This window comes from Capronia coronata, assembly GCF_000585585.1.
Source record: "Capronia coronata CBS 617.96 chromosome Unknown acBCG-supercont1.1, whole genome shotgun sequence".
NCBI lineage: Eukaryota > Fungi > Ascomycota > Eurotiomycetes > Chaetothyriales > Herpotrichiellaceae > Capronia > Capronia coronata.
Genome location: NW_006912893.1, coordinates 4,353,210 through 4,377,146, shown reverse-complemented (window position 1 = coordinate 4,377,146; position 23,937 = coordinate 4,353,210). Strand labels below are relative to the sequence as shown.

At 53.1% G+C, this 23,937-nt stretch overlaps 8 protein-coding genes across 8 annotated transcripts; 4 read left to right on the top strand and 4 right to left on the bottom strand.

Moving 5' to 3' along the window:
• Window positions 1-1,823: 1,823 nt before the first annotated feature.
• A1O1_01562 (uncharacterized protein) lies at window positions 1,824-2,459 on the top strand (the record flags this gene model as incomplete). The annotated part of the gene is made up of 1 exon (XM_007722475.1): window positions 1,824-2,459. The coding sequence occupies one exon, from the start codon at window positions 1,824-1,826 to the stop codon at window positions 2,457-2,459; it is 636 nt and encodes a 211-aa protein (XP_007720665.1).
• A 1,448-nt stretch (window positions 2,460-3,907) lies between these two features.
• A1O1_01561 (uncharacterized protein) lies at window positions 3,908-6,304 on the top strand (the record flags this gene model as incomplete). Its single annotated transcript, XM_007722474.1, has 2 exons — window positions 3,908-4,369; window positions 4,421-6,304. 2 exons carry the CDS (start codon window positions 3,908-3,910, stop codon window positions 6,302-6,304), a joined length of 2,346 nt encoding a protein of 781 aa, XP_007720664.1.
• Window positions 6,305-7,998: 1,694 nt separating this feature from the next.
• Window positions 7,999-9,872, top strand: A1O1_01560 (uncharacterized protein; the record flags this gene model as incomplete). The annotated part of the gene is made up of 5 exons (XM_007722473.1): window positions 7,999-8,152; window positions 8,206-8,404; window positions 8,463-8,641; window positions 8,696-8,854; window positions 8,917-9,872. 5 exons carry the CDS (start codon window positions 7,999-8,001, stop codon window positions 9,870-9,872), a joined length of 1,647 nt encoding a protein of 548 aa, XP_007720663.1.
• Window positions 9,873-10,624: 752 nt separating this feature from the next.
• On the bottom strand, window positions 10,625-11,640 carry A1O1_01559 (eukaryotic phosphomannomutase; the record flags this gene model as incomplete). Its single annotated transcript, XM_007722472.1, has 3 exons — window positions 10,625-10,886; window positions 10,992-11,386; window positions 11,485-11,640. The coding sequence occupies 3 exons, from the start codon at window positions 11,638-11,640 to the stop codon at window positions 10,625-10,627; spliced, it is 813 nt and encodes a 270-aa protein (XP_007720662.1).
• Window positions 11,641-12,783: 1,143 nt separating this feature from the next.
• A1O1_01558 (uncharacterized protein) lies at window positions 12,784-13,449 on the top strand (the record flags this gene model as incomplete). The annotated part of the gene is made up of 1 exon (XM_007722471.1): window positions 12,784-13,449. The coding sequence occupies one exon, from the start codon at window positions 12,784-12,786 to the stop codon at window positions 13,447-13,449; it is 666 nt and encodes a 221-aa protein (XP_007720661.1).
• Window positions 13,450-14,176: 727 nt separating this feature from the next.
• On the bottom strand, window positions 14,177-16,101 carry A1O1_01557 (uncharacterized protein; the record flags this gene model as incomplete). The annotated part of the gene is made up of 3 exons (XM_007722470.1): window positions 14,177-15,210; window positions 15,264-15,562; window positions 15,614-16,101. 3 exons carry the CDS (start codon window positions 16,099-16,101, stop codon window positions 14,177-14,179), a joined length of 1,821 nt encoding a protein of 606 aa, XP_007720660.1.
• Window positions 16,102-17,950: 1,849 nt separating this feature from the next.
• A1O1_01556 (cytochrome P450, family 51 (sterol 14-demethylase)) lies at window positions 17,951-19,709 on the bottom strand (the record flags this gene model as incomplete). Its single annotated transcript, XM_007722469.1, has 3 exons — window positions 17,951-19,156; window positions 19,213-19,423; window positions 19,516-19,709. The coding sequence occupies 3 exons, from the start codon at window positions 19,707-19,709 to the stop codon at window positions 17,951-17,953; spliced, it is 1,611 nt and encodes a 536-aa protein (XP_007720659.1).
• Window positions 19,710-20,904: 1,195 nt separating this feature from the next.
• Window positions 20,905-23,556, bottom strand: A1O1_01555 (aminopeptidase; the record flags this gene model as incomplete). Its single annotated transcript, XM_007722468.1, has 1 exon — window positions 20,905-23,556. The coding sequence occupies one exon, from the start codon at window positions 23,554-23,556 to the stop codon at window positions 20,905-20,907; it is 2,652 nt and encodes an 883-aa protein (XP_007720658.1).
• Window positions 23,557-23,937: the final 381 nt, after the last annotated feature.

Below are 23,937 nucleotides of genomic sequence, written 5' to 3'. Positions count from 1 at the left end.
CAATCTCTTCCACCTTGATTCTCGTGACTCTTCGTCAATAAGCCGAGGGCCTTCGATATTCTTGGTATGCTCCAGCCGCAGTCTCATGCTATCTGTCGTGCCCCGCCAGTACCTCGGTCACGATGACTTGGGCAATCTGCACGATTATAGCCTCGACACTGGCCCTGCTTGAGTGTACACGTCTGGCACTCGACATCCATGATATGCCACGGCCCATAGGACATCCGGAGGGATAACACGAAATATATCACTATCTCGGTTGGCCTTGGGCGTCGTATATTGTCTGCTACACCTTTCCCCAACATGTGCGCAGTGATGGTCTCACCGTCGCCAAACACCCATCCAGTTGTGACACCGCTCGTTTGCCAAAGTAGGTACATATAATCTCAATAATCGTGAGCTCAATTTCAGCATGATTTCTGATTCCAATGCACTCCTATTCTGATCTCCATCCCTGGCCTGACGACCATTCAACAATCACAAAACCGGAACCCTTGATCCAAACAGAGTCAACCAGCAGCAGACATATTCCAGAGGAATTTATTCCCGGAAATTCCTCATGAGGGCAAAATACCTTCTGATGATCGCCAGCCTTGAGATTGTTGGCGCCCAGTGGACAGGTTGGGGTCTCCTGCCAGCTTGTGCGCAGCAATGCTTCAGCGATGCACTGCTGAGCGGTGCCGGCAACTGCGGCAGGACCTACATGAACAAATCCCAGCTGCGAGCCTGCATCTGCACAGATTGCTCTTATAGCGAGACTTTGAGAAATTGCTTTGAGTCTTCACCCGACTGTGGGGGAAACTCTAGTGTCGCAGATGTGTCGAGATTGAACGACGACTACTACTGCAACGGCTCTGTGGGAGCCGAAGTGAGATTGTGGGCTGGTAACCTCATTTGGGACATTGGCTCAACACACACGAAGCCTGCCAATATCACATCATTTCAGCTTCCGAGCACATGTGACACCCCTCCTGCAACGACAACAGAGAGCAATACCTCATCAGAGTAGGTCGACAGCTTACGGCCCATGACAGTGGCATGGCCCTCTCGTCTTTTGCCGGCCTTTCACGCCTCGAGGATATTACACTCGGTCACGACTCAGCCAGATCGACTCCTTTGTGCTGACAGCTCGCTTGAATCACTGCTGCCTCTGCCCGAGTCCCGACGAGGATACACACCTAAATTTGGCCCACCGCTACGAAGTCTTAGCTGCTGCTTTCTCAATATCGATTACTTTTCGCTAAATTGGCATCTGATAGAAGTGCCTCTTATGAATAACTACTACTATGTAAATTGTACAAGTAGAATGATAAGTACTTAGGGCGCAGGATAGGAGTTTGGTTGTTTTCTCCTATTAGAAATACCTCTCGAAGTACCGCCTACTGTACGATCTGACACGATCTAAGTGTTCACGGAGTTTTGTCACCGGCGTAATCCTGTCATAAGCTCCCGCCTCGCTGATTTAGAGAGTCGATTGCGGAGAGGTGTGATCTGTACTCGGCAAGGCTGTACAAGGCTGCACAAGGCTGCTACTGCAGTGCTTCAATCGATACCCAGCCTTGGCGCGCACGGGTGCACTCCAACTCCAACTTCGGATCTCTCCATCATCTCGAACCCATCCATATGTTCTTATTACGCTGGTAGTCTTTCACGGCCGCCTCACCACATGCTAACGTCCTCTACCCAGCGCTACGTACTTGTGTGCGCGCCAACGTAGCCATGGCATGCGGTGGCAGGTATCACCACTGTTTCCTCGCAAAGTCACCCTGATTAAAGTCCTAATTGACGATTGGGACACAAAGTATTTCTGCTAGCCTAACACAATGGGCGACAAAAGTGAGCAAATCGACGGCGACCCATATCTTGGTGTGGCTCAACAAGCTCCCACGGCGCAAGAGTCCACAAAAACCAAACTGCAGCGCCCGCTTTCGCTGTATGATGTCGTTGCAGGGAAGGCTGGGCCGAACGGGTTCCTTACCGAGGAAGAAGCACAGTCGCAAAACATACTCTCACTAGCGCCAGAAGAGGTTCTTCTACGGAAGACGACTATTCCGGCCGAATACATTCTCGACTCATATGATGCAGTGGGAAAGCTGCCGAATGGTGTCAGACTGCCAGACTCCGAAATGCTCAAAGCGATGCACGCCTATGCGTCCGACTTCTACAACAATGCGACCCCAGATGAAGGCGCATATGACTTCCGTTCCTTGGATGAAACAGCGCTCATTGCCATGGGCATTTTGCTGGAAGAAGCCGTAAGAGGGGCATTGGGAGAGAACGGCGACATGGTATTTGTGGAGCCGGAGGGACTGGATCAAGGACCGGGAGAAAGCAAGATGACCCGATATCAAGTGCAGGGCAAGGTGAAGCCAAAGACCAGACTGGAGGATGCTTCTGACCAAGAGAGTGTGCAAGACGACGACGAGGAGTTACCAGCGAAACGACGTAGACATCGATGAAATGTCACATACCCTGAGAGACACACTTCCATAGACATATCTTTAGCGTGCGGTCTCGAACAGAATTGGCCTCCCGAGCCGATGTCAAAGCTGTTGCTGTGTGGACGATTGTCGGGGACAGTACCCAAGAAGGAAACTTGGGGGCTTTGGGGGCTTATAGGCTACTAGTACTACTGGTAGTATGGAACTAAGGAAGCTTAAGGTTGGGGTTTAGGGGGCACTCTAGAATCCTTAGGCTCCTCTGCACCCCATCAGAGGTACCACATCATTATTGACAGAGTACTAGGACCGAGTTAATCCCAGGCCCATCAGGTTCACCGCCACCGCTTCCTTCAATATGACCGCAGTCTACAGTACTCTGAATAACCCTAGTAGGTACCTATAGGTAGGTATAGAACACCTACCTACAGTAGTAGTACCATGTGCACTGTACAGAGACAATGTGCAGCTGGTTACTGTGTTACAAGCATCTGCGGTCAATCTATGCTACATGCTGGCCAACCCCCTAGGCAAATCACCATAACCTGCAGTGTACCGAAAAGACATCCATGACTGACTGACTGATTGATTGTTTTTATCTCGCGCTTCTCGCAGGAGTATGACACATGATTGCTGTATTGTGTAGGTAATAGTAAATGAATTCTGTTACGTATTACCTTACTATGAGGCTTCAGCCACTCCGAGGACTCTCCGTCTCCTCCAGACTCCGGCAAGCCGCGTTCAAATCCCACTGGCACTGGCAGGCTTCGAACTGCCAAGGGTCGAAGCTTGAACACCGAGACAAGCCTTCGTCGCATCCCTCCCACTGGCATCAATGACTGGCATCTCCATTGATTCCATCACCGATCCAGTGGTTCACGGCCAGGGGTGGTAAGTGCTCCCTTACCTTCAAGATATCGCATATCGCATATCGCATATCACCTTCACCAAAGCTTGGCCTTGATACTCGAGATCATATCGAACTACTGCAACATCATCGGCTGTCTGTCTCGTATCCAATTCACAGCCTCAAGGCTACGCTCTGTCCCTCCCGGGAACCTCCCACCGTCGCCGAAGCTGCCCTCAGGCGTAATCGTCTCCTCATCGCGCGTCGCTCTCACGAAACCTCCTTCCGCAGTGCCCCGTCTGACGCGGCACCTTCGACACTGCGAGACTGCGACGACCTGCTGCGAGGTATGCGCTGACACCTCAGCTCCTCCGTCGCATATTCAACACGACTGACTTATGCCGTTGCGGCCGACTCTTGCCTCTGATGACCGAGCTGACTGGGTGTTCCCAGCCGCGCCATCATTCGCCATCATACCTCTAAGCCACATTACATGTCCACCGCCGTCCTTGTCCGATCCAGCTTGCTCCTCCGTCGATCCTAGCCCTACCGTGGAGCCGAGTCAACGATGCTCTGGACCATACCACCATTATAGCGTTGAATGGCTCGAGGCTTGACGGCGATGCCTCTCGAGTCACTGCTCACAAACCCCAACCCGACCGTGCCTCGGCCACGTTCGATCCTCTCCTACTTCTCCGGCTCGTTGGGCCGACATGCTCGCAACATGTTCGACCTAGTTATCGAGCCGGAAGATCCCTTTCGCGTCTATTCGCCGGGCCAGACTGTCAAGGGTCATGTTGTTCTCTCGGTTTCAAAAGGCTTCGACTTGACACATTTGGTGATTGCGCTTCATGGCTATGCTAAAGTCTTCAAGCACCAGATTGCCCCAGGCGAAGGATTCCCAGCTCCGGAAGGTCTTATAAGTGGCAAAGGCACGAGGGGGTTTCAATATCATGGCAGCGGGTTGGCTTCTCTCTTCCAGCAGGAGCAAGTGCTCTGTGGGAGCGGCTTTCTCAAGAAACATGTGTACAAGTTCGCGTTCGAAATTCCTTTTCCGAACAGAAGCCTACCCAGTACCATTGATGTGGGTTGACTTGCTCCATTGTGTTGGTTGTGGTGCTGACTTTCATTGCAGTTCGAGCGAGGCACCATCTCTTATATGCTTACCGCCACCCTCACCCGGCCGACGACGATCAGCCCGACGGTGACACGCAGCACTAAGGTTAAATTTCAGGATCGCATTGACATCGAGTCGATGTACACTCCGAAATCTCGAGTCATCACATTGGAGCCAGTCTCCAAGCGTGGCAAAGTGAAAGTCGTCAACTCAGCCTCGTATCTCACCACTCAGACCACCGCCAGCGCTGGCGATGGCCCTCTTATTACCCGAAACAACACACAGAACAGCACGGCCAGTCGCAGCACCAATTCTATCGGTAATCCTCCACTCAGCCCGGCACCAAGCGAAGACACTGTACAGACAAACACTACAGCCCCCAGCACTCACAGTTCCCAGGCAGCGAGCGCAGAATCACCGACAAAAAGGCCGAGTCCTCAGACCAGTGACTCGCGAAGCAATGCCACGTCTTCATCAGCCCAAACCATCACTGCCACTACTGAACTTCCCCGCCACGGAGCCCTTCCAGGAGACACAATCCCCATCCGCGTCTCTGTCGCCCATACCAAGTCCAATGTGCGGGGCATGGTAATTGCAACCTTATACCGGCAGGGGAGGGTGGACATGCACCCGGCCATTCCCCTGGGAAAGACCGGCAAGGATCAGAAGGCTGAGTATGAAGACGTGTACCCGAAGTCACGGACGGGTCTGGGTGGCTTGTACTTTGCGAATGCTTCGCCAAGTAGCGTATTCCGAAAGGATCTGGCTCAATCTTCCACCATGATGATTGTCAACCCAGCCACAATGACCGCGGATATCACCACTTCTCTCAGAATCCCCGACACTGCCTTTCCGACAATTGCCAACGTACCGGGCGGTATGATCTCATTCACCTATCACATCGAGGTCGTTGTCGATCTGTTTGGGAGGCTGGGGGAGACGCGGATATTGCCCCGTTTAACGTCCAGTGACCCGATCTTCTCGCACAATTCGGAACATGGCCACCAGTTGACGAATGATTGGTCGCAGACTATCCTGGACACGACACAGCTACGGCGGACGAAGAGCGTCGTCACGTTCGAGATGTCGCTTGTGGTTGGGACCCACGACAGTGGGAGAAAGAACAGACAAGCAAAGCAAGCAGAATATCCCGTACCCGAAGCTGTGGCGCCATGGACGCCAAACGGTTTCGCTGAACAGAACCCGCAAAATGGTGGAAACGGGGCTGACGGTGGGTTTGACGACCAGTACTACGATCAGACGGGTCATCCATATTATCAGGCTTACGACCATGATTATGGCTATGATTATGGCTATGACTATGACTATATGAACGATCCCGGTTTCCATCCTCACTACGCCACGCTTGGTCACGAAACCATCCCGCCTCCAGAAGCGCATGAAGCTATGGATGAGAAAGCACGGCTCCGCAGGCAGGAAGAACTGTTGTTTCCGAGCCACCCTCCGCAAATTGATGGGGCCTCCAGCAGCAACGCCGCTCCATATGAGGCCTCTGCGCCGGTGATTACCGAGAGCTCTCTGCAAGAGAGGAACGACGGCCACCCGGAGGGCAATGTGACACCCTCCACCCTGCACACAACCGCCTCGGCCACATCGGCACGATCTGGCGACACCATTCGACCTTACTCCACGCCTCCCCCATCAGCGCCACCTCCCAATGGCGAGATCCAGGCCACCGACGACAAGCATGAGTTAGAGCGGCAGCGGCTCCTCGCACAGGCGAGTGCACCGCCTACGGAAGGCGAAGATCAGGCCTCGAGCAGTGCCGCGCCGCCGGGATCAGTACCAAGCGCGCCAACAATACACGAGCAGGATGAATATAGTGTACACACCTTGTATCATGCTGATATTGGAGCGGCGTTGCCGCAGTATGAACGTTGACAGGGGGATTCTCCTTGGTATTTATGTGTTTTCTGTTTTGGGTTTTGACGACAGCGACGGCGCTGGAGGACCACTTTGAATTGTTGCTTGTGGAAGCGATGGGTATAGAGCTGAAAATCGGCATTGATCTCTGCACCATGTGTGAGCATGGCAGCGGCTCCGAGCGTGGATCAGGATCATAGTACGAGGTGCCATGTGTGTTGATGATTATCCACGCTTTGAGATTTGATGACTTAGAGATACCAATTGTTGACGGCTGCGGACAATATCAAACTGCACAACAGGAAGCGTATTGAATCCATATCCAAGTGAGGACGACCACTGAATCCCATTACGGTAGTTATGGCGCCGCCAAAAAAAAGGATTCAAATTCGATGCCCTTACAAAGTCGGAGCAGGAGACGTCAGCCTCCTCTCCTCTCCGCCTCCTTCTTCTTCTAGAAGGAAGACATGAGACCATGCCAACAACCACTGCACTGGAAATGCTCACCGTCAATCTCTGATTTGCACCCCTTAGCCAGTCTACGGGCTTGGCAAATTGCGATGGTAACACTGCACTGCAGTAGGTAACACCACTCTGTACCGAAACCTGAGGTGAACTACCAGGTAACAACTACCTACGCAGGGAGTCTATCGCCGTCTACCCAACAAGGTAGGTACAAACCACCAGGTATCTTAGGTAGCTACCTAACCTCCACCCCGTACCGATGACCACACGGCGCCAACGCATCAACCAAAGTTCATTCCATGGCGACCGTCTTCTACACTCTGCGACCTCTCGACTCTTGCGTGACTTCTCCTGCCTCGGCCGCCCCCCACGACCCCGCGACCCTGGTATCGAACCGGCCAGCCTCCCAAGCCCTTCTGGTTCCTCTGTTGTTTACAGACACCAATTAAAATTGAAGAAAAGCTTGAAGCTGCAACTGTCTGTCTATAGAGGCTGAATGGGTATCAGCTCGATTGCGTTCGGGCCAGCCTTCCATTTTCCTGCGCCGTCCACAGCGGGATGGTAAAATCCTAGATAAGTCACGATCTACGACGCGGCGGAGATGGAGGCAGGGAGTTCAGCCGTGTGCTCTCAGGCGTGGTCGTGACGTTCCTCCACGACCTCAAGAGACCGTCTCAAATGTCCACGAGCATGACATCGCCTTCACTGTTCGAAGACGGGTAGGTGGCCCAAGCAGGGGAATGTACAAAGCCACCGATCTTATCTCTCCGATCGTCGATTGGTGAGTACCCTCCCCAGCAACCTCTGCCTTATCTTGAACTTCAGCCACCGTCTCTGTGCGGAAGGAGATCCCAAACGACAACAACTACTTGGCTATGCTTCCTGCTATCGCAGACGCCACCAAGGAGGATGGCCATCGTTCTACTGGACAATTGCCTTAGGACGACAAGGGAGCAGATGATTTACTCTGCTTCAAACAGCTATCTTGGCCTTGGCGGCTTGGTTGTCTTGTCCATCTAAGATGATGCTGTAAACGCCTGGCGTGGCATGGCGTGGCATGGCAAAGAGCTTGCCCGCGCGATGATGTCGCTGATTGCCTCTCCTACAAGGTAAGAAAGCAGGGCAGCAATGCTTGGAGCGGCTTGGGACCCCTTGATTTCACTTGGCTTGCGGCTTCCTTCATAAAGGGGAAATACTCCCACTCGACTTTGAGACCTCTACGTGATATCACCTTCAGATTGCCCAGCATGGTCGACACTGCTTATGGAGATAAGCTGCCTGAGAAGTCGCATGAGGCGACGGCCTCGCCTTCTGTGATCCCTGATGTTGAAGAAGGAACCCAGCACTCCACCAAACTGTCCCGCGGTCTTCAAGGCCGCCATATGCAGATGATAGCCATCGGTAACATCCCATGCTCATGACCACGACCCCCGTCATGCTAACGTGCTGAACAGGAGGATCCATCGGTGCTGGTCTCTTCGTCGGCTCTGGTTCGGCCTTACAGTCTGGAGGGCCGGCCTCGCTCGTGATCGGATTCATCATCATCGGCTGCATGTTGCTCTGTACTGTGCAGGCCTTGGGTGAGTTGGCAGTCTTGTATCCCGTCAATGGTGCTTTCTATGTCTACGGCGTGCGCTTCATTGACCCAGCCTGGTACGTGTCCCCCATGTCTCTAATCTCCGACGTCAAGCCAACCAGTTGTCCACCACAGGGGTTTCGCCATGGGCTGGCAGTACGCCATTGGATGGTTGATCACCTTGCCTTTTGAAATCACAGCCGCCGGGATCACAATCGACTATTGGCATCATTATAATATTGGCATTTGGATCGCTGTCTTCCTCACCTCCCTCATCATTGTCCAATTCTTTGGTGTCAAGGGGTATGGTGAAGGTACACATTGAGTCCTGTCTGTCTGATAAAGTAATTGCTGACCTGCCACGGCAGTGGAATTCGTCCTCGGCATCATCAAGATCGTTGCCGTCATTGGCTTTTGTATCTTCGGCATCGTTGTCAACTGTGGGGGCGTTCCAACCGACGATCGTGGATATATTGGCTTCCGGTACTGGAACGACGCCGAGCACGGCAATCGGGCTTTCCGTAATGGTAGGACTTCGCCTCCCAGCTTTTCGTCTTAGCGGGAGTTAACAGACACTGACGTGTATCAGGTTTCAAGGGATTCTGCTCCGTCTTTGTCACGGCGGCTTTTGCGTTTGGAGGCACGGAACTCGTTGGTCTCGCCGCCGCCGAAGCCGCCAACCCGAGAAAATCCCTACCAAAGGCCACCAAGCAGGTGTTTTGGCGGATTTCGGGCTTCTACGTCGTCTCGCTCTTGATCATGGGCATCATCGTGCCCAACAGCTCGCCCGATCTCCTCAACGCGTCAGGTGCCAATACCAAAGCCTCACCGTTCGTCCTCGCCATCAAGTACGCCGGCGTTAAGGGTCTGCCTTCGGTCTTCAACGCCGTCATCACGATTTCAGTCATGTCGGTCGCCAATTCATGCACGTACGGGTCGACGCGGACGATGCAAGCGCTCGCCCAGGGCGGTATGGGGCCGAAGCTCCTCGCGTGGGTCGACAAAAAGGGTCGCCCCGTGTGGCCCGTCATCATCCAAATGACGTTCGGCTTGTTGGCATTCATCAACGAAGCCGAAACCGGCTCCACGGTCTTCAATTGGCTGCTGTCCTTGACCGGTCTGTCGTCCTTCTTTGTCTGGGGCTCCATCTGCCTGAGTCACATTCGCTTCCGACATGCTTGGAAAGCCGCGGGCCGAAGCCTGGACGAACTCCCCTTCAAGTCGCAGCTGGGCGTCTACGGCTCGTACGTCGGCTGTACGCTCGTCGTCCTCTGTCTCATGGCCACCTTCTACATCTCGCTCTTCCCCATCGGCGGCTCTCCCAACGCCGAGTCCTTCTTCTCCGGCTACATTGCCGCCCCGGTCATTTTGGTGCTGTATCTCGGCTACAAGGTCTGCATGCGCGACACCACCACTTGGGTCAAGATCAGGGACATGGATCTTGACACCGGCCGCCGCGAGTTCGAGGACTTCCCTGACTCTGAGCCGGACGAGCCCGAGAGGAGAGCGAGCGTTGGCCGCAAGTTGAGCAGGGCCATCTTTTAGCCATAGTACAGACCGTGTGCAGAAGTTCTTCTCGACGTGGCTTGCTGATGTGCTTCTCCTGGGACTGTATTGTGCTGGGTCAAGACATGGCTGGCACAGGTTGGGGGGCAGCTTTGGGTAGACAGTTGTTATTGTAGTTGGTAGACGATCCGAGATTTGGAACTCTCAAACTTATATATGTCTCTAGGTCCACAGCTTCCATTATCTACAAATTGATGTATGTATACCTGTCTGTGGAGCATAACTGTCTCTGGTTTTCCCCCACGTGCACCATGTCTCCAGAGACTTGGTCGTTGATCGACTCTTGTCCATATGATGGAAGAATCGACCCGGACTTGAATGAGCTCAGCATGGGTCTGGGTCAGTCCCAGGGAACGGAGAAAGAATCTACATCTAAAAGTATAGCGTAAGGAGCCCGTTGCATAAGGCAGGCATAGATGCGCCGAGGTGTCATTTTGCAGTTGGAAGGGGCTCGCCGGGACAAGTGTCCTGGTCATGTCAATCCTGCTGGAGTCCGAAGAGCATGTCTTGATCTGTCTTGATCACGTTTCCATTGTCTACAGGTATGGATTCTATCACTCAAAGCCCCCTCGGGGGCGTGGCCAGGGATCAACCGAAATCTCTAGCATGCGGATTCGATTTGCCCCCGTGCTGCTACATCAGATCGAGAAACCTGGCGCAACAACAGATGTCATGAAGCAAAGGACAGCCGTGCCGGCATATGTCTGGGCCAATGGTTGGAGCTCTATCAATCAGACACCAAAGATCTCCTTGACCTGCTTCATGGTGTCTTCCGGCGAGGTGACGGCATGACCGATGGTTCGTGGATCACTGTAGATCTCCCAGTCGTTGCCGCCGGGGAAGGCCTTGTCGCCGAAAAAGTGGATGTGCTTGTAGTGGATGCCCGAGAGGTTCTTGGACGGGTCGGCCTCGGCCTCAATGTGCTGCAAGCAATATCTCTTGTCCCAGCCATCCGGGAAGACGTCAAACGAGATCTGGCCGCCAATGGAATATCTGTTTTATCCGTCACCCCGAGTCAGTATGTTCTTGTTTCTGCCGACGGTATGATCCCCGCCATATCATTCCAGGAGAAGCGAGGGGAGAGGGGACAATCCTTACGTGAGTCCCAGATGCGGGAATTCGGCCTGAATGGCCTTGATCAGCTTCTCTCTGCAGCCGGACTTCTTGTCCCAAGCCTCGAACTCGTCTCGCTCGGCTTGACTGGCGTTACGACCGACGGGGCTGACGTTGATCATGCCATTTCGGAACTCGATGAAGGTCCCGCGCATCTTGGGGATGTCCTCGATGCCGGCAATGTACTTCAACAAAAACCGCACCAGTTTCTGGTACTTCTCTTCCCCAAGCCATTGGATGAACGAGTTGCCGGGCAGGGCCTGGCCCAGGCGGAAGGCGGTCAGACCGTTCTCGGGGAAACAGAAGTCGAAGAGCGACTGGACGGGGAGGGACGGCGTGCCGAGTTGTTCCTGTTGCTTGACGAGATCGGAGCCGCCGACCTGTTTATGGGAGAAGAAGAGTCAATGTCTTGTCTTGTCTTGTAGGCAGAGGTGATATGCCCTTGAGGCCCCAAATTGAGGATTCCGCGTGGACTCACATAGCCAATTGCAACTTTCTGTCTCAGGCGCGACAGCATCTGCAGCATCTCAGCTGAGACGGTCCGTCTGGCCGGGGTGAGTGTGCCGTCCACATCGAAGAGGACAATAGTTTCTTTGATCGGACGGTCCTTGAGATCGGGGTAGAGTTCGGCCATGGTGGATTGATTAGGGGCACTGAGGAGTGAGGAGTGAGGAGCGAGATAGGACGGAGGGGTCACGGAAGGTGAATGCCAGGTGCTGCTTCGTTGCAAGTGTCTAAGCCTAGGGCCTTTTGTAGCTCGTACTAGGAGGAAAGGAACGGCAATGATGGGGTGTTCAGAAAGAAACAGTCGTAAATAGAGACATAGGATTGAGAAAAGGACAGTTCAACGTGCGTGTCCCTTTTTTTCTAGGAGTGAAGGTGGCTTGTTTGACAGACCGGGAGGAAGGTTGACAGCGCGCCCGCAGGCTTGAAGTGCAGTGCATTGTCGGTGCACAAGCGTGACTGGCGCCCACAGCACCGTGTGGCTCAGGGCGCAGATTGACCGCGTTTATCAGTTTAGTTATCAGTTATCAGTTATCAGTCCTGTGATATCACGTGCAGCCCTTATCGCTCTGATTTCCTCCCCTGGAAAAAGGGGCTGATGCCAGACAAGGCTGCTTACTAACATCAAGATGCCGACTGTGGAGTCAGCTGCAGTATGTGGCAACGACTCGTTGAGGTATACATATATCTCTTCAAGAGCTCAGTTGTGCGAGACAATTGGAGCTTGTTGACAGTGAGTGATTCAGAGATAAGAGGCGAATCAGACCCACCACTGAAATGTACCAAATAACTGTATCGGTGCCGCCATTGCCATATGGGTCGGTGAATGATGGCAAGGTCAAGACATACCTCAAGATGACTGTCCAGCTATGCTTCGATCAGCGGTGGACGACGTCTTGCAACGGTAAGGCTTACATGTGGACACGTCTTGCTGACTCTTATCACTGCCTACGATTGGCGACTATGCTCGATCGGTATTATACACCAATCTCACCCCAGTCTGCTCTATCGCGTCTCGATCATGTTTAGTAAGTCTCGACCCGTGCTGACAATCTTTGATGACATCGACGCCTCTACCACCTTTTCATAGGTAGAATCAGCTTCTACTCTCTCTCGCAAGCAGAAAAGTCACTTTTGAAGGCCGGTGTCCGTCCCGAGATTATACAAGAGAGCCAATACTGATATCAAACCGAGACTCAACAACACAGCTCATCGAGAACTGTATACTCTCATCTAACATCTATCGTCTCTTCTACAAATCCCAGCTTATACAATGCTCTCCTTTCTCCGCGGATCAGGTCCTCCCGTGCGCACCACCAATGCAGCAAACAACCCCATCTTCTACGAACACGGCCGCTCGAGACTCGAATTTCACGCCCCCAACTCTCCATTTCTCATGACCAACGCCATCCCGCCGACGACACCCGCGCAAGGCGCATCGATCATGCAACCGCCGTTGCATTTCCACATTCACCAGACCGAGAAATTCCACGTCCGTTCCGGCACGGCCACGTTCTGGAAAGGAAGTGGAGCTGACCCGTGGCTCATGCTCTCCTCGGAACCAGGACAGCCTTCGACAGCGACAGTTCCGCCCGGCACCTGCCATCGCTTCGAGAACGCTTCCATGACAGAGGACCTGGTCGTCGACGTGCAGCTGGATCCGGAGGACTATGAGGCCGAGCAGCGCTTCTTCCGCAACTTCTTTGGATATTTGGATGATTGTCGGAAGGCGAATGTTGAGCCTACTCTGTTTCAGTTGATGGTTTTCTTGGATAGTGCGGATACGCCGTTGGCATTGTCGCTGCCGCTGGTGAACAATGAATGGCTGGGTGGATGGGTTAGTAGGCTGTTTTTGACGGTGATGGCTTTCTGGGGGAGGTGGCTACTCGGGTATCAGACATCTTATTCGGAGTATTATGAGCCAGGGAAATCAAGGTAAGGTAGTCTGGTCAGTGGGAGTGAAAGAAATGCTTTACTCTTCCAATAGAGGAAGATGAAAATGTCGGTAATGGTGCTGGTCACCGGAACGTGTATTACTGGTCTACACCCCTATCTCTATACATATAGATGGACCTCTCAACCAGCTGACATATAAGGTACGAGAGTATATATACATCTAGAAATCTAACTCACAGGTCCACTCCACCATAAGACAAGATTTTGTGGCTAACCGTGTGGATTACATCCCGTGATATTCTTGTATTCATCCCTCTATCTGTATACAATGTCAACTCCAGACTTGCCATTGGGCTCAGAGCGGCTAAGATTCTCGTGTAATTTAATGCTTTCCCTTCATACCACTGCTGGCTCTAAAATAAGACTACGAAACCAATCAAACCTCACGCTCAATGGCTGGAAAACAGTCTTTCCCAATCATCTAAGGGTGTCAGAAGCTGGATTAAAGAGGAGGGATTCATTGCTCCATCTTTCTCATCACTATGCACAAAGGCCACCACAAGTGATCCATCTCGTAATATCAACACCTGTGATGCATGTTCGAAACAAGATATGAGACCTGATACCAGCGCCCATCGCTTGGGGAAATCTAACTTCAACGATCAATGTAACATGCACAACCAAGAGTGATCATACCAACGGACACACTTGTCCAAAATGTCCAGGTCATCTGACGGACACGCGCCCACCAAACCAGACAAAAATGCCTCCTAGGCAGCAACGGCGCCAGCCTTCATCCCCTTGACCGACTTCCACTCGACAAAGACGGCCCCAATTGCGGTCATACAAGCCATGGCCACGGCAATGTACCATGTATTCGTGAGAGCCGTATTGTAAGCCTCCTGAACACCGGCCAGAGACCCGGCGGGGATTTGTTCTTTCAGCGACGTGGCACCCACATGGAGGATGATGGAGGGATCCAATCCAGGGACATATTTGGGGATCTCGGTGATGAGACGGTTGTTGAAGATGTTCTGACCGACGGATACGAACAGGGCGCCTCCAAACGTCTGCATAAACATCACCAAAGCAGTGCCTGTGGGGACATCCTTGAGTGGCAAAACAGCCTGCACGGTGATCAAGGCCTGCTGCATGCCAAAGCCCACCCCGAATCCGTAGATGATCTGATATCCAATCCACTTCTCGTGCCCGGTGCTGGTTTGGAACGTGGTGAGAAGACCCGCACCGACGGCCGAGAAAATGACGCTCACATAATAGAATGGCGTGTAGTATCCGATGGCGGTGGTACCGACACCAGTCAGGATATTGGCGACGACCAGGGCCAAGACCATGGGCAGACACATGATGCCAGATTTAAATGCCGAGGCGCCCTTGATGGCTTGGAACCAGATGGGAACCCAGTAGACGAGAAGGAAGAAAGCCCCGCCCAGCGAAAAGGCGAACCAACATGCAGCAGCGACACTGCGTTGGGAGATGATGTTGAAAGGAATGGTGGCGAATTCTTTCATGTAGTACTGAACAATCACGAAGACGACAGTCAGCACGCCGAAGAACGTCAGGCACAGAACGATGCGCCAATTGGACCAGGGGTAGGTAGATCCACCCCATTGAAGAGCCAGCAGACAGACGACGATGTCGACGATGAAAAGCGCGGTCCCGCCCAGGTCGAGTTGAAATGCCCGCTCCCTAACGGATACCTTCTTCTCAGCCTTTCTCTTGGGGGACTGGAAGTAGAAGAAAATGACGACCAGGGTCACAGCACCAAGAGGAAGGTTGATGTAGACTGGGAGCCATTAGCTTGAGTATGCGCGGCCATGAGACCAAATCAGAACTTACAGCACCAACGCCAGCCGGGCCCGTCGGTGAAGGCGCCACCCAGCAGAGGCCCGGCGATCGAGGCAATGCCGTACATGGCACCGATGATGCCGGTGTAGATAGGACGTTTCACCAGCGGCACCGTGTAGGCGATGATGACCAAAGCGCCGGAGAAGATACCGGCAGACCCGACACCTGCTATGGCACGACCAACAATGAGGGCATCAGAAGTTGGGGCGCCGCCACAGACGGCAGATCCGACTTCGAAGATGACGATAGACGTCAAGTACACATTCTTGATGGAGAAGAAGGTATACAATCTAGGCGGGTCAGTAAGTGCTCCCCTAGTTCTTGCTCGGCGAGGTACTCACTTTCCAAAGAACAATTGCAATGCGCAGGTCGTGAGAAGATAGGACGAGCCGTACCAGCCCACGTCGCCGAGAGATTTGAAGTGATCGGTGATCTTGGGAATGGCCGTGGCGATGATGGTATTGTCCAGGGCCACCAAGAAGACGGAGAGACAGAGGGCGAGGGTGATGAGAGCCAGCTTGAGTCCACTTGGATATAAAGCCTCGTCGTCTTCGGGTGAGGGAATGGCACCGTCTGCATGTTTCTCCTCGTTTTGGATTTCCACCTCGGACGACTCTTTGCCCGGCAACGTCTCCTCTAGGACCGTCTTTTCCTGCAGTTGCTCAGCCTGGGGGACCCGATCGGTGTCTGCCATAGACGACTCCAGTCGGGGATGTTTCTCGAGATCTGTGTGGGACACATTTTGGCTTGGTACCACCGTGGTGGCCTCGGATTTGGCATTGGCAGTCTCGGAGCCAGACCAACTTGGCTTCTTGATGGAGAAGCCCATTGAATATGGTTGTGGTCTGTGTCGGCGCGCCTTGTCTCAGCAATGCTTGGGGCGTTGGGCGTGAATGGGGAAGGGTTCTGTCCTTGAGGGGGTTCGAGTTTGAGAGAACTGGTATTAGAAGGTGAGCAGCTATGCCTTGCAGCTGAGGATATTAGGATGGCTGGGTGGTTGTTCGAGCATTGGAATGAGAAAGGCAGGAAGGCGATACTGGTGATAGAATGCTGGTGTGGTTGGGCTGATGATATTTGCACGTGTTAAAGTACACGGTATCCAAGGGCGGGAGGTTGGAGGTGATCCAACAATCAGAGCATATCACAACGGCCACAGTACTTGAAGATGAACGTAGATGAACGAAGAAGGATGAAGGACAGGCAGAAGTGAAAAGAAGACTATCCGAAGTAAGTCAAGGGAGCCAGCTGAAAGTATATTCTTTGTTTTCGAGGAGGAAGCCCAGGCTACATGCAGTGTGGGTACAAGGGGGAGGGGGAGAATGTCCGGGGTGCCTGGAGAGCTTAGGGAGCTGCCGTTACGGGGTTACTACTTACAACTTGGATACCTACCAGGTACTGCACAGTTGTACAGTGGTAGCCTGTAGGTACCTAGTAGGTAGTGGTGGTGAATGCTCACTGCGTGTCGAGAAAGACGGTGGATGCCGCAGTGGGTCGATTACGACCTGTTGATCGATCGCCTGCGCTCCTCCTTTCCCTGTTTTCCCACTTTGTCCCTGGTCCTTTTGCTCGCTCGCCCGTCGCCCGTCGCCCAGATCGGACGAAGAGGAATGGACGGGAATTGACTTATTCCTGTCTAGTAAGTAGTACCTACCGCGAGACTTACAGAGATACAAAAGTGGAATCTGAAATCTGGAGTTTGGGGCATTATATTGGGTCCAGCTGCCCGCCTAAGGAGCCCGCTACTACTAGGTAGATAAAAGGACAACTAATTAATTAGATGCCCCGGTTAATAGTGGACATATGCTGTTCCTGATCATTTACTTTATTGTTACTGCGTGCCTACCACTGGCATGGGTACTTCTGTAGTACAAACCATAATGTATTCTCTTGATTACCTAGGTATCTTAGATAGACACCTACAAACTACTCCCCAAAAAGGTCTGTGGTGAATCCCCATACCCTCTACTGCTGCATCGTCCTCTTCGACCAGGCAGCAATAAATAGTCCCCTGTCCTCCTCGTCTCCGAGCCCCGTCATCGCTTCCAGCCGTGGTCGCAGTCCAATCAAGACGAGAATGGTGACGCGATGATATGCTCGACAGGGGGTGGCTAGGGTTTCGATCGGGAGCAATGTACTCTTTCGACACAATACCCGGCGACTGCTCGAGCCGTAAAAGCCTTGTTGTGACAAGAGTCGGACGAAATATCACGCCGGCGACGGGGCCTCAGATCCATTGGCTCCAATCAAATCATCAGGAGAATACGATAAGATAGAAAATACGAACACAGAAAGACAGGCAACAACGAATAGTCGGGGATCATCTTTCCTTAAGCGAGACTTCTCGCTGTCTTGTGGTTCCGAGCTCCGAGTCCGATTCAAGTCACCGAATACTAAGGTAGGTAAGTACCTAGGTAACTGTGATACAGCATCAACGCAAATACCGTCTGGCTCGACTAGAAAAATGAAGATTGATATTCTTCAGTGTTAAGAATAGGGGCGCCCTGCCCGGGTCACCACAGAGGGATAGACAAACACACCCATGACCCATATTCAACCTCTCCATAAACTCCATCCATTACTGCGCCTCGGCAGAGCCTTGCATTGCTTGAGACCCTTGCCGCGTTGACATTGGTGTATTATATACATTTCTATCGGTTCTCCAACCACAACAGCGCCGCTTATTTTTCACTCTTTGTCGTCCTCTTCTCAAACTCCACCACCGCGGGGGCAATGGGTCGGGAGAACAAACTTGAATAGTCGGTCGGCACTAGATCCTTGCCAGGCTGATTGCGGAACTTGACCAAGCGGATCATGGTCGCCAACACCGTCCCCAGTTGAACATAGGCGAACTGCTCTCCGATGCATCGATGTCTACCCGCGCCAAACGGGAGGTACGGTGACGAGGCTCCCTTGCTGATCATGCCGAACCCATAGTCCTCAAACTCCTCCGTCTCCGTTCCCATCCGACTGTAGGACAGTTTGTGCCCGTCGTCCCATCGATGCGGCTCCCACAGCATCGGTTCGGGGAAATATTCCGACTCTCGAGATGTGACCCCAGGCGCCGACATGAGCGTGTGAGTGGTGGGAATTTGATACGTTTTGGTCGTGGTCGCAGTGTCGGCGACAATGGTCAGGGGCGACTTGACCTTGCGCATGATGCTGTGGATGGGAGAGTGCAGCCGCAGCGTCTCCTTGACCACTTTGCTGTGCAGCGTCAACTTCTGCAACGACTCGTATGTCAGAGGCGGCAGGTCTTCGCCCAGCACTCGCTTCTGTTCTTCGAGTAGCTCCTCCTGGATGTCGGGGCGTGTGGCCAGTCGCAAGAGGATCCAGCTCGAGGTGGATGACGACGAATGCTGCCCGGCCATGAGCAGGGCAATCATCATGTGTGCCACCTCGGTGTCCGGAATGGGCGTGCCGTCCTTGTAGGCACAACTCATCAAGTTCCAAATCATGTCCTCTTCGCCTTCGCCCCGCTTTCCGCCTGCAGCTCGTCGTTGCTTGATGATTTCCATGTACGTCTCGGTCATCTTCTTCTGCGCTCGATCTCGCTTGCGGTTGTGAGGCAGGGGTGCCCAAGGCAGCATGAAATTGATGGGTGCAAACCCCATGTCAAGGTCATGGTAGAGGTCGGCAAATGTCGAGTCGAACTTCTCCCGCACTTCTTTGCCCTGGAGCGATCGGGATGCGGTGTAGATGGTCAACTCTGCCATGGCTGGGATTATGTCAATCGTGCCAGACGAGCCCTTGAACGCGGCCGAATTCTCGACAAACAGTTTGGTCTCGGCAGAGATCAGATCAACGTAGGACTTGAAGGCATCTAGGGTCAGACCGAACTTGACGAACTTCTTCTGCTCCATCAACTTGGAGTTCTCGCAGTCATACTGTGCCATTTTGTCAGCCCATGTTCTCTGCCGTGTGTTATTTTCGTTCAACCTACCACCACACCGGCCCCAAAGACTGGGGTGGTCAGCCCACTATAGACTTCCTCCGCATTGACATCCTTTAGCTTTCCGTTCAGAATGAATTCGTTCCCTTTTGTGCCCAAGCAGACTGTGACTTTTCTTCCGAGGAGGATGAACGTGAAAACGTCGCCGTATTTCTGCTTGCAGGAGAAGAAGAAGTCGAAAGGGTCCATGCCATACCATATCCTGGAGACAGCAGTTAGCAAAAACTTTGTCCTCAACGGCCATCTTGCAATAAAATCGTGCAAATGTGCAGTCTTTCCATATGGGCCACGTACGTGCTACCGATTAGCGGAAACCAGGAAAACACTTCTGGCGGCGCATTCTTGTCCTTGAACAACACTTGTCTCGTGACATGGAAGACCACCGCCAGGCCTATGAAGGCGGCGAAGCCGAGCAGGACGACTTGATAGAGAGGAAGGGTCTGGACGAGTCTCTCGACGGGTACCGCGACCGTGGCAAGGAGACCCATGGTTGGAAGGGTTGTCGCAAGGATCACTGATGCCGAGTCGGATTGCACCCAGGCCACGCGAGGTGTGAAAGGAGCGACAAGGTTAGGGACAAAGCGTATGGTGTGGCAAGGACTGTGTTCGATGTAGGTATACCGTTGGAAATGGTGTCAGGGTCAACTCTGTAAACGTTGAGAGATAGAGGATCGAGGTGGGTGGGACTCGAGCGGCGCAGCTATGGGGATACCAGGCAATTTAAGGTCAAGTTGAAAATGAGAGGATGGCCTGCTTGAGCGGGCTCGAGGCAAGCTATCTATGTGTACAGAATTCCTGAGGCGACTTCCCGGTGCCTCACTCGGTGTATTCTGTATGTATCGTGGCTATTCTCTTGTAGACAGGAGGGATGTTGAGCGCAGAGGGGCCGAAAAATAAATTATTATTGTTCCCATCAGAGTTGTAGCAACGGAGCAGTAACAACGATGCACCGTACAGAGAGGAGAGAGGAGAGAATTCCCAGGTACGCAGAGAGCACGATTGGCGGGTTTCTTTGGTGTCGAGCTCGAGCTGCAGCTTGAAAGTGCTGCCACTGGCACTGATGCCTTAGATCCCCGAAGGTATTGATGCCTATTGGTGCCTGCGGGTGCCGGTGGACGCCACTGTCAGTTTGGATGCTGCGATCCGAATCGAGCCACCATCCCATTATCCCATTCCATCCCATCACCACCACTGCAACTGATGATAAGTGGATACTCGATACTGAATACTGGATACTCTTCATCATCACTCCTATCAAATGCTGCTACTGCTACTGGCTACGATCCGTACACCCTTGGGAATCAGCAATCGACATCAGTCCACGTACCAGCTATCCAGGTAATCTGGACTCATTTATTACTGCCACCGCTTCCAGCTGACACCACCAAGTGAGAATTCTCCCTTTGCCTCCGTACCATCGTCCAACGCGATCCCAGATCAGTTTCCCCCTCTCGTTCAGCATGGACCTGCGCTTAAGATATGAAGGAAAGTGGATGGGAAAACAAAGCATGAGTGTCGCTTCCGAATTCACTTCTACTGAGTTAGGTCGGAAACCTGCTACGTACTTCTACATAAGCCGCATCCTCTACCTGGGTAGTAATACAATCAGGCAGTATCTAGAACCAGCTTGTCTACTGTGTAGTAGACGACCTCATCTTGCCATCTTTCCCGGTCTGCGTCCACCTACAACCGCCCCTTTTCCAGATATCCATTCTCCTTGAGCCATCCTAGCACATCATCCCCATCCCGTGCCAGCCAATTGGACTTGGCCTTGATGCTGTCGAGGCTTTGCTGGAGACTGCGGTCAAAGCCCTTCTTGTCCTTGTCCTGGAAAAACTGCTCGACCTTACTCATTTGGTCTGCCTTCGTGAATCCTGCCACGCAGATGCTGACCACGCTGCTGAGCATGGTCATGCTGGGCGGCAGCTTCTCCACCAACGTATCCCAGTTCTTGCACATCCATTCCCAACGTTTCTCAATGCCCTCCGCCGTTGTTCCGAGCCCACCGATCGGCATGTAGATGTCTTGCATCTTGACCTCTCCACTCAGAGCCAGATCCAACGTCTTCTTGATCAGCTCGGGGCTCCTGGCGCGACCTAAGCTGCGCAGACAAGTGTTCCTTTCGTCCGCCGTCGGCGCCGAATGATAGCGGGCCAGCACCGCTTCCCATTCTTTCACGCCCCCATCGCGCAGGACCATGGCGAAGACTGACGCCCGTAGATTCGGGTGAATGGCATTGTAGTCTCCCTTCAAGAATTTGCCGAACATTTCCTTCGCTGCCGCTTGTATCTTCTGATCCCCAGCAAGGCCCGCAGAACCGAACATCAGACTCTTAAACTGGCTGAGAATATGATCTTCATTCTCGGAGAATTCCCAACCCAGTTCATGCGCCTTTGTCGAGCACAGATGCAACTGGAAGGCTTTGAGAGCATCCTTGACGGAGTCGTCCTCGAAGATCCACGTGTTGCGGACGGCGTTGATCCGTGTAAGGATTTCATTCCACACCACAAAGTTGGCCTCGGTGTTGAACGACTGCAGGAGGCTAAGGATGCCGGACGTCCTGCCATAACCACTTGCTGCCAGAGCACCGGCGTCGGCAATCATGCCAGCTCGGTCTTCCACGGATAGCAGTCCCTTTTGAGCCGCTTCTCCAAGCTTCGTCAAGCGATCCGGGGTGTAGCTTGTCCGGTAGAATGCGGAATGGTCGGTGTTCAACTTGTAGAACTCCAAGCCACCCCTGATCTTGTACGTCTGTTCCCGCTCAGTAAGCAACAGACTCTCATCGACGCCTTCCTTGGTTTTAAGACCGAGCATCACAGGGTAGAGAACCTGATCCTCTTCAGGCTTGACATCACCCGTCCGCAAGAATCGGTTCTGCTTGACGGTGATCGTGGACTCCTTCTCGTTTTCAGTGACTGTCACTACCGGGTACCCAATGTTCTTGGTCCAGATGTCCATGACGTGTGCGACGTCCTTCCCGCTGGCATCTCCCAGGGCAGCCCACAAATCACTAGTCTTCGTATTGCCCCACGCGTGTTTCTTGATGTACCTTCTGATTCCGTCAATGAAGGTGTCTTCACCAAGATACTTCGAAATCATCCTCAAGACAGCCGAGCCCTTCGAATAGGATATTGCGTCGAAGATTTGGTTGATGTCCTCTGCACGATGGACCGGCACCTCGATTGGGTGGGAGCTTCGGAGACCATCCAAGCCCAGGGCTCCCTGCAGAGTGTCGATGACAAAGGTCTGCCAGACTTTCCACTCCGGGTAAAATTCATTGCAGCTGTACCAACTCATCCAGGTGGCAAATCCTTCGTTCAGCCACAGTCCGTCCCAGAAATCCATGGTCACCAGGTTACCGAACCATTGGTGAGCCAGCTCGTGCTGCACAACCTCCGCCACCCGTTCCTTGGTGGCCGCGCCGGCCGACTTCTGATCAAAAAGAAGATCCACCACGCGGTAGGTAACAAGGCCCCAATTCTCCATGGCACCGGCCGCGAAATCCGGAATGGCCACCATGTCCATCTTTGGCAAAGGATACGGTGCCTGGAACGCCTTTTCGTAGAATGCAAGAGTCTTTGCGGCGACATCAAGGGCAAACTTTCCGTCCTCCTCGTTCTGTTCGGGGGTCATCCATACTTTGATAGGTAATCTAAATTTGTCCGTGGAGATAGACTTCAGCTCTGCTATGATGAACGCCAGTAGGTAGGTCGACATGCGCGGAGAACGGCTGAATGTCACTGCCTTCCTCTTTCCACCTGTGATCTTGGAGTCCACAACTTTGGTAGAAGCCACGTCCATGTTGGACAAACAGGTCTTGTCCTCATCGGCGATCAGAGTGACCGTGAACTCGGCCTTCAAGGCGGGCTCGTCGAAGCAAGGCAACGCGCGTCGAGCATCGGTGGCTTCAAACTGCGTGACGGCAAGGTACTGCCCGTCCCTCCTCTTGGATCGGTAGAAGCCCGCCATCTTATCGTTCAACTGTCCAGTGTATGTATGCTTGAGTTGAACCTTCTGACCCTTTGTGATCGACTTGCCCAGCTCGACTGTCGTTGTTTGTGTGTCGGCATCGTAAGAGAGGGTAGGAGAAGACGTCACCAGGGTGCCATCGGCGTGGACAGTGGTTGTGTGGATATCCAGCTCCAACGTATTCAATGCGATGGAACTGCTGTCCTTTGCAACGTCCAGGTCAATGACCACGGTGCCTTCGAACGTGAACTTGTCGAAATCGACTTCAAGAGTGACGTCGTAGTGCTTGGGAATGACATTGTCCGGGAGCACGACTCGACCTTGGGTATTGACGGCGCCGGGGGCGTCAGACATGAATCGGCACATCTTGGGTCCGGTACGGCGCCAAAGGATTGAGGCTTGGTGTCGCTGAGGTGTAAAGGGCGAGGCCTTTGTTTGGAGCAGTGCAGAAGCAGAGATTCCTCGTCTGACGGTGGTGAGATGCACCCGAGAAGGAGGGACTCGTCGGAAGCTCTGTTGCAGGAAGGGCGTTTGGAGAATGCGAGATTCAGCAAGCCTTGACAGAGAGCGTCCCGAAGGCTTCATCTACCTCGACCCGGCAGGATGGTGGAAGGGGCCGTCAGGATGCCACAGATGATGTGTGATTTGGTAGCCGACAAGATCCAAAAGGAGTGGAATGGAATGCCCAGATGAGATGAAAGGGTCTCGTGCACACCTGTCACAACTGTGTACCTATCTCCGTCTGCT